Here is a 9,794-nt window from a genome sequence, read left to right as displayed (position 1 = left end):
CACTGAGAGGATGGGAGGTAGCCACTGACAACGGTGAAACCCTTGCTTAAGCTTGCCATGGAAAGGAAGAAGAAGGATTGGATGAAGACAGTAGGAAAGCAGAGAGACGGAAGGGAAGGCATCTTCATACGCTTATCTGAAATTCCTACCAATGAATTACATAAGTATCTCTATCTTTATCTTTATGTTTTATGCGTTTATCACCATACCCATTTGAGTTTGCCTGACTAAGATTTACAAGGTGACCATAGCTTGCTTCATACCAACAATCTCTGTGGGATCGACCCTTACTCGCGTAAGGTTTATTACTTGGACGACCCAGTACACTTGCTGGTTAGTTGTGCGAAGTTGTGTTTATGCCATGGTATTGAACACTAAGTTTTTGGATTCATTACCGGGGATTATTTGATTTGTGAAAAGTATTGATCACAATTTCGTGCACCAGAAAGCATTAGGACCTGTGATATAGTTGGTTAGTTAGTTACTTGACTTTTCCTTATTAATTAAGGGATGACCCAGTAGAACAACAACCTTTTATTATTACACTTGGGAAAATTCGACAAGGATAGAAATTCCAATTAATTTTCTCCCGGTCAAGGCTTTTAATTGAATTATATAAATTCTCTCGTTAATTTCAGTTGCTCAATTTTACAATTATTTATTTTTCTGTTTCTCAAACTCAAAATTTCTGGAAAAACCACTAACCAATAAGCTGCACTCTTTTGTCAACTCGTTGAGAGACGACTTGGGTTTCAACTCCCAATATTTTGTTCTTAATTTTGTGACAACTCTTTTCTAAATTGATAAGCATATTTTAGCCGGTTGAGAACTGTACTTGCAATGTATTTCTTACATTAATTTCTTAATCGGCCAATTTTCACTACGTCAATAGACTTGAATGGTTTGAATGGTTGGATTTGATGAACTTAATGTGTATATACTCATATCGGTGATGCTAATAATGATTGGTGAGTATATGAATGCCATTGGTGGAATTATATGTAAAACTGATTTGAATGAGTTGAAGTGTTAAGGGGTTGGAATGATGATTGGCAAGTAAATGATTATGTGAGCTTGTGTAGGAATGAATTGTGTTGGTTCGGTTATGATTTGGTTGGTTTTGGATTGGAAATTTTGGAAAACATAAGGTTTTGAGTTTTTGGTAAAAACACAATTTTTAACAAACTTTGACGCACTGTAACTTGACCCTCGAACCCTCAAATTTGGAAAAACTTGTCTTAAATAAAAATTGGGTCCGAGTAGTTTATGACGTTTAAAGAACGGACAAAAAAATGATTTTCAACAAAAAAGTTATGCGTGTTTGAAGTTTAGGTAAAAAAAACAAAATTCTGTAGAAATTGCTAAAAACCAGAAATTCTGGTATATGTGCCCACGCATTGTAACACCCTAACTACCAAAGCTCACGCTTCCGGCTGCGCGACTGTGATAGCTCGGACATTACGACGATACTTATACTATTTAATACTAAAATATGAGCCTGTTTAAATCTTTAAACCACAAAACTACTCCCAAAAATACCTCTGCTATACAACATACATCCATACATACCATACAACTTACACAAACTCATAAAGGATACATCCATATAGATACATATATTTATAAATAATATTACAAGCAGTGTCCAATACAAATCCTATCCCTTTTACAGAATATCTCAAGATAAGGGCGAGGGTACAATAAATAATAATCTAAAGCAATACAAGGTATTTCAACAACAACTAAATAAACTCTTCGTGACTTCTGCGCCCATATCCTGAAAGGGGAAAAATGTAGGGGGGTGAGAACATCATCCTCGAAAGGGTTCTTAGTAGAGGTTTTTTGGGAATTACTGTAATAGGATACGTGAAGATAACCGCACCAGTGATTAATAACCGTCTTAAACCTCTTTTCAAAAACAACGGTTTTCAATAAAAGTAAAGTCGAAAATCTTTTCTGAAAGAGGAACCATTCAATTCTCAACAACTCAAAAGCCTTTCAAAACGGTTTATCTATGCTGAAACAAAATAGCCTTTTCATATTTTATTCCAAACCAAAAACACAAAACCGAATCCAACCATCGGTTCATCTCATTCCAACCACGGCCCTAGGTCCAAACAATCCAACCATCAACCAATCACCACAGTCCAACAGAGTCTCAATAGCAAACACAAATAGGAAGATGTAAGCACAAACGAACAGTTATTGCAAGTAGAACAATTAGTAATTAATCACATAGGCAAACCAAGTATAATATGCACACCCAAACAATGTCACATAAATGCATATGATGCATGCCTGTCCCTAGAGGCTGATGATATCATCTATCGGTTATAGAGCCAACCCGACAAGTCCTGGTAGCTAACCATTCGACTGTCCCTCTGTTGTGCATCCCCAACTCGAGTTATACTCATCATAAACTTGATCATAATCATGATCCACATCCATCACCTTTACTAGTGAATATTTACGGGGGCATGCTCATCCGGGACTTTCACAGTGCCCGGCCACACTTACAACATAGGGTCAGCAGAGTCTCGAGCCTCCACCTGGAGCACGTGGTGGCTAGCCACTGCTTTCTCCCAGGGATCTCATGCCTCTGATAGTGGAAGTGCAAATCACAATTATCAATAATTTAGCATATACATGCATTCATTCTCATTCATGGATCAACATCCATCTCAGCCATCCGGCTCACGGTTCAGTCCAGAACCAGCCAATATTCATATCATACACAGCCATTCTGGCTCACGGTTCAATCCAGAACCAGCCAATATTCATAGCATACACAGCCATTCCGGCTTACGGTTCAATCCAGAACTAGCCAATATTCATAATCATACGCAGCCATTCCGGCCCATAACAAAACAACACTTCCACCATCCAACATCATCAAATTCATAAAATCGGCATTTAAGCCATAAATCACTTTTTCTCAAATCGTTTAACTTTGAAATCAAGTTTCAACTCTCTTCAGCCTTGGCTTTAGAAATCTCGTTTCTCAAATCATCTTAGGCTCATAAGCCAAATTTACTCAAAGTGAGTTCCCTTTTTAAAACAAAGCCGCTCTCGGCATCCTCTTTCCAAAACTTCCAAAACCTTGGAAAATTAAAGATTCATTTTGGGAACATTCAAAATCATCCACCCCACAATTGGGAATTTTATAACAAAGTTTCTCGATAAAGTCCCAAGTCTTTAGGGGAGAATAACATAACTCATTTCACCAAGTTCATTTAAATTTATTAAAAACCTTGGCTTCCTGATTTGATTAATAAAATAGGATCTAAGCCAAACCGAGTCACATAATCATTCACTTTTTTCAAATCCGTTTCCTTTACTCAGGCAAAACCAACTTCAACCCCATGATGAATTCTAGAACGTTTCAACTGTTCAAAATTATTTTAGTCTTGCAAGAATTCAGAATTCAAAGAGTACTTAAAACCTTTCTCAAAACATTTCAAAATGAAACTTGTCAATAGACATTCAAGTTCTTTCAAAATCATTAAAACTCCTCTAAATGGAACCCTCAAGTCAAATTCAAAGGCATTGCCCTTGTCACATTTAAAACAGCTTTAAAACATAAGTTTCATCTAAATAACTTTCTTCTGAAAGAGATACAATGCCTTTCTTAAAAAGCAAGACTAAATCACAATTTCCTCCTTAATAATTCATTTCAAAAGCATGAATCATCCTTTTCTTGATCATTCAAATAAAAGAGTAGAAGTCTTTAACTCATCATTTTTCCAAACAACATTTCAATAAAGACTCGGATTTTATAGAAATTTTGGCAGCATCTCTCCTAAAACTTGGACTTTGCCACCCGGTTCGGGTCCCAACAAAACCCTTCCACAATCATTTTCAACAGCCCAAAATCTAAAATCAGTTCAAGGCAAGCCAAAATCCAACAATCATCTCAATTCCATATTTCAAGAAAATCGTTTCAAAATCAAATCATTATCAGCCGAATAAGCTCATTTCTAAAGCTTTAAAGAAACGGTTCAGCAACAATCATTTATCAAGCCAGATCATTTAAAGCAAACCAGGCTGAATTCAAGAGTGTATTCTATTTTTCACATTCTCAAGAAAATCAACTCAACTCAAATCAATTCTCAACTGATCAAACTCAAATTTCAAAGCTTTAAAGAATCAACATCAAAACATTCCATTTCACAAAGCCGCATAACAATTCAGCCAAACAAACATTCATAATCATTCGATACAATCAAATTATACATAAGACTGATACAATCACCAAATACACATTTTCTCACAACAATATTCATATGTAATAATTCCAACACATAAGGTATAGTTTTTGGAAAACGCCCCTACCTCAAAGCGCAAATTCCATAACCCAAAAGTGCCACAGGAACCTCCTCTCTTAAACCGAAATCACCACAATCGTAACCTCAGCTCCAAGCCACTTTCGTGGTAACCACAGCAACACTAATCGCGACATACAATAACCGAAACTCAATCTCATAGTAATTAATGCCGCAAAACGTCAATGTATGATAATAAAGCAGTGATTAAAGGACTCTTCAAAACAAAAATGCTTACCGTACTCGAGGGAACCAAGTAGTGGCTGCACCAGTGGCGGTTCCGGCAACACCAACGTCACAGCCGGTGACCAGAACGACGGTAACTCGCGGTAAACTCCTAACACAACCAGCCATAGCAACAACTCTCATGGCCCATGGAGAAATTAACAGATAAAGAAGCTGAAGCAGAGTTAGAGCTTACCATCATAGAAAACTCGGCGGTTGTTTCTGGCAGCAGAGGTGGCGGCAACGAGGTTTTTCGGCGGCCAAAACAATAGCAACAGCATTAACCAAAATAGAGCAGGATCGGGATGAGCGGCAAAGCCTTGGAATAGTCCCGGCCAGCTCCAATAACGGCGACCGGAACCCTTTCTGACGGTGGCATTCAAGAAGTCCGGCAACGACGACGACGGCACAGGCAGCGGCAGCGACGCGACGCTCCTGGCGGCGTCCATCTCCCTCGCACATCCCTACTCCGGCGATGGCTGAATGGCGATGACACGGGCTCCACGGTGGGGAGTGGCCGCGGCCACACAAGTCCCGCGAAGACGGCGGCGGATGCAAGACTACATCGCGACGGCGACTACACGAGTTCCTCTTCTCGGTGGTGGCGCCGGCTCGCGTTCGTTCTTTCCCTCTGCTGGCCCTCGACGGCGGTGATTCCAGGGAAGACGATGAGCAAGGATGGTAGCGGCTTCTCGCGACGACGAGCAAGGATGGCAGCAGCTTCTCGCGATGGTTACTCTCCTTTGTTCAGCGGCAGTATCGGCGGGACGGCTTGATGGAAGGCAGAACGGGTGGCGGCTTTGCACAGCGCGGCGGTGGCGAGCTCCCTCCTCCTCTCCTTCGCCGCGACTCAGTCCCACATTTTCTTTCCATTTCCATTTCTGAGCTCCTTTCCCTTTCTCTGTGTGTGTGTGTGTGTGACCGTTGGGGTGAGAGGGGCAGCAGCTGCTGCTGCTGGTTCAGGGAGGAGAAACAGGTAATGGGTCAGGGTTTTAGGGTTAGGATTTTTGAATAAAATTAGGGTTAGGGGCAAATTGGTAATTTCAAATAAAAATTGGGAATAATATAGTAATTGAAATCCAAATTAAATCCAACACTAATTGTATATAACAAAATACTATTTGATCATCCATTTTTACAAATTACTTTTAATAAAATGCCCAAATCAAATAATTAGAAATAATATACTTAATTTCTTCATTTTCCAAAATATTTGTATTAATATTTAAAATATTACTTATCTAATCCAAATCATACAAAATCCTTATTATTTCGTAACTATCAACTTTATAATTCAAATATAGAAAATAATCCAATAATTATAAAATTGGATAATAATCATAACTCATCTTAAATCCAATAAATCAAAACTTGCCTTAATTACCTTTAATAAAATAATTTCTGAAATTAAGGCTATAAATAACCATATGATTTGAGATTTGATCATAAAAAGACTTTTCAAAGGTTCTGGGTCTTACATTCTACCCACCTTATAAAAATTTTTGTCCTCAAAAATTGATATAAAACGAAAGAAATTTCATAACAGTTCACCCTTGAACACATTTAAGGAAGAAGCAAAAGTATCTCAAAATATAAACATATGTAGGTTTTCAAATACTTGGATTATCATATGCATAAGGATACAAAGGTAGGAATATGGTTGCAAAGCAAACAATACAATATAGGCTCAAATGCAAAAGATGTCATGGTTCAAGCATGTGGTAGTAAAGCAAGGCATTGAAGGTTATAAAACAGGACGAGGTTACAACGACGTGCTCAACATCCGCACACTAATCTCATCTCAACCTCAAAGCTTCAACTCTCCAACTCTATCAAGCACTTTACAACCTCATAGCCGATCATGAGCCTAACACCCACAAGCTCGTTTGCAAGGGACAAAACACCCACAACTCATCATAACGTTACACACCTACCACTTCACCTTCCATATATACATATCACGTCTTAAAGAACTAACATATCGCATTACTACGTCTACAAGTCGCACGTGATATCAAAACAATTCTCGAGTCTACTCAGAAGGACACAAGATTATAGCGAAGAGAAACAATGTCAAGGATAATGCTCATAGATTTGAGAGAAGGTGTCCAATTCCAGATAAACAAAGATACTCAAGCAATGAAGTTTGCTAGACACAATTCCATTGACAACTTCAAAAATAACCCTTGATCAAGAAAATTCAATATGACAAATAAGAAGAAAGTCAACGCATTAGCTTAATACCAATTCAAGCTGAGCCAAAGAAGTATGAGATTTACAGAAAAGAATATCTCAAACCCAAGACAAAACTCACAAAACTCGATGGCATAATTAAAATACTTCCGAATACATTATTCATAAAAGGATCGAAAATTTGCAGAAAAATCACTTCGCAGTTTAGAAGAAAGTCAAGTAATAAACATCCTTCAAGAGAGTAACAAAAGCATAAACGTGGCTTCGCTCTAATTCAACTTCATGTTGAAGTAGATTATGCAGAGTTTTAAAAATGAAATGCACACAAGTTTGGCTAAGAGCCAAAATATTTCCTCAAATATGTTAGAAAGATAATTAGGTGCACAACCTAACCAAAAGCAATCATAAAACTTGGAATAAAAATCAAATACTTGTTCAAAAATTCTCAAAGTTCATATTCAAATAAACGTTTATAAAAATTATAGCTGGGACGAAAGAGAAAATTAAACTCTATTTAGAAAAGAAAATCCGAGGTAGAAATTTCCTTATAAATTGGTAAAGAAAATAAGTGGTGCGTTACAAACGAATAGGTTTCCACTAAACAAGGAAGCTTTCAAAACCTCATTTAAAATAGCGCATGCCAACTTTAAAACAATTTTGCCAAAAATTGAACAATGGTTTCCATTATAACCAAGCAACTGAGAAATAAGTTCGATTTAGAATTTCTTCAAAGAGAATTCAATCTGCTTTATAAAATTCAAAACAAGACTCCAAATGTATACTTGAAATCACCATCCCACAACAATATTCAAGAAGATTAGGATGTACTTGAAAAGGAGTCAAGTCATACGAGAAAGGATCATAAATCAAGATAGTTAAAACAAGATCCCCTAGGCACAAGTCATCAAACAAGCTTTCAATTGATCCAAAAGAATACAAAAGTCATAGGAAAAGACAACTCAATCATTAGTAATTTCTCAAGGATAAATCTTTGACTAAAAACTCTTGTAAAGACAATGAGAGGATAAACGATGCACTATTTGAAACGAATCAAACTGACTCATCTAAGAATGAGATTCACCAGAGAAGAAAAACCAAGATCAATGGTAATGTTCACAAAATATAAAAGGTTAGTTAAAAATAAAGTCAAGTATGACATTCATAGAGATGGAAGGTTTAATAGAGAATTTAGTCCGTTCAAAGGAAGAAAGCTATGAGTCCAACATTTTCAAGAGAACAGCAATGACATAAACCATGTAGTATGCTAAATCAAACTCAATTCAAAATAAGTTGAGTAAAGCTTATCAAACGAAACTCAACCGGGATAAAAGTGAAAAATCCTTCCTTTCCAAAATTTTGAAAAATATCCAAATACATAATCAAATGAAGATGTGCATTGGAACTATAGTAAAATTACTAGAAAGCCAAATTGTAATTTAAGGTAAATGCAGTTCCATAAACCAGTAAAAATACAGGCGAGGTATTAAAAATAGATAGTTGCTAAGCGGTATGAGTAATCTTCAAAGTTTCATGTATAGGCAAGTATATATATCTATTCAACAGCAATTTTCATAAAATCTCAAAATTGGCTGTGGTCACTATCAAATAAGAGAAAAATTGAATCAACAATCTCTCTAATAATGGACTCGAAATCCTAGAGTTAAAATGTACAACGCAGTAGGACAAGTTCAAAGCTATATCAAAGACTACATGAATCAAGAAGAACTCAAACCGAGGAAGATAGATACAACAAGGATTTCAAACAAGCATATGCACTTAAGATCAAACAAGAATGCATATGAATAGAGGAATAGAGTTGAAAAATCAAACTGCTTCCAAGAGGATTAGCAAACAAGAACTTCAAGTTAGGATATGAAAGAAAAGGTCGGCTCGAACAAAATTCAAGACACATAACTGAGCAGCCTCGAGAAATAGTTCCCAACGTTCCCAAAACTCGCGATTCGCTTTACTCAAAACTCGTATATCATCTATGATAACCCATTAGTGCTTTCATATACAAAATTCACTATTATTAAGCCGGCAAACTTAATACCAAGAATTATACAATGCAAGACCAACAGCATTAATCAATAGATCGTCAAGTGCATAAAGCTCTAATTCTCGTCATCCGACAAGACCTAATACATGACAAACGCTCAGAGTATGCAATTGAAGCATAGTCGGTCCATTCCTCAGGCTCTACAGGAAGGACTACAATGATACCATAATCTAACACCCTAACTACCAAAGCTCACGCTTCCGGATGCGCGACTGTGATAGCTCGGACATTACGACGACACTTATACTATTTAATACTAAAATATGAGCCTGTTTAAATCTTTAAACCACAAAACCGCTCCCAAAAATACCTTTTCTATACAAGGTACATCCATACATACCATACAACTTACACAAACTCATAAAGGATACATCCATATAGATACATATATTTATAAATAATATTACAAGTAGTGTCCAATACAAATCATATCCCTCTTACAGAATATCTTAAGATAAGGGCGAGGGTACAATAAATAATAATCTAAAGCAATACAAGGCATTTCAAAAACAACTAAATAAACTCTTCGTGACTTCTATGCCCATATCCTGAAAGGAAAAAAATGTTGGGGGGTGGGAACATCATCCTCGAAAGGGTTCTCAGTAGATGGTTTTTGGGAATTACTGTAATAGGATACGTGAAGATAACTGCACCAATGATTAATAACCGTCTTATGCCTCTTTTCAAAAACAACGGTTTTCAATAAAAGTAAAGTCGGAAATCTTTTCTAAAAGAGGAACCATTCAATTCTCAACAACTCAAAAGCCTTTCAAAACTGTTTATCTATGCTGAAACAAAATAGCCTTTTCATATTTTATTCCAAACCAGAAACACAAAACCAAATCCAACCATCGGTTCATCTCATTCCAACCATGGCCCTAGGCCCAAACAATCCAACCATCAATCAATCACCACAGTCCAATAGAGTTCCAGTAGCAAACACAAATAGGAAGATGCAAGCACAAACGAACAGTTATTGCAAGTAGAACAATTAG

General features: G+C 36.8%; 1 protein-coding gene across 2 annotated transcripts; it reads right to left on the bottom strand.

The window, feature by feature from the left end:
* Window positions 1–1,536: 1,536 nt before the first annotated feature.
* LOC107484258 (uncharacterized) lies at window positions 1,537–5,239 on the bottom strand. 2 transcript variants are annotated; one of them, XM_052260097.1, is made up of 4 exons: window positions 4,744–5,239; window positions 4,561–4,656; window positions 4,333–4,446; window positions 1,537–1,777 (listed from the first exon to the last, which is right to left on the bottom strand). In XM_052260097.1, exons 1-3 carry the CDS (start codon window positions 4,994–4,996, stop codon window positions 4,382–4,384), a joined length of 414 nt encoding a protein of 137 aa, XP_052116057.1. In that variant the 5' UTR covers window positions 4,997–5,239; the 3' UTR covers window positions 1,537–1,777; window positions 4,333–4,381. The 2 variants fall into 2 exon arrangements, with proteins under 2 accessions (XP_052116057.1, XP_052116056.1); XM_052260096.1 differs by having other exon boundaries at window positions 1,541–1,777; window positions 4,561–4,659.
* Between the last annotated feature and the right edge of the window lie 4,555 nt (window positions 5,240–9,794).

The sequence above is a fragment of the Arachis duranensis genome, chromosome 4 (assembly GCF_000817695.3).
Source record: "Arachis duranensis cultivar V14167 chromosome 4, aradu.V14167.gnm2.J7QH, whole genome shotgun sequence".
In the NCBI taxonomy this organism is placed as follows: domain Eukaryota; kingdom Viridiplantae; phylum Streptophyta; class Magnoliopsida; order Fabales; family Fabaceae; genus Arachis; species Arachis duranensis.
This window is presented reverse-complemented; position numbering and strand designations above follow the sequence as displayed.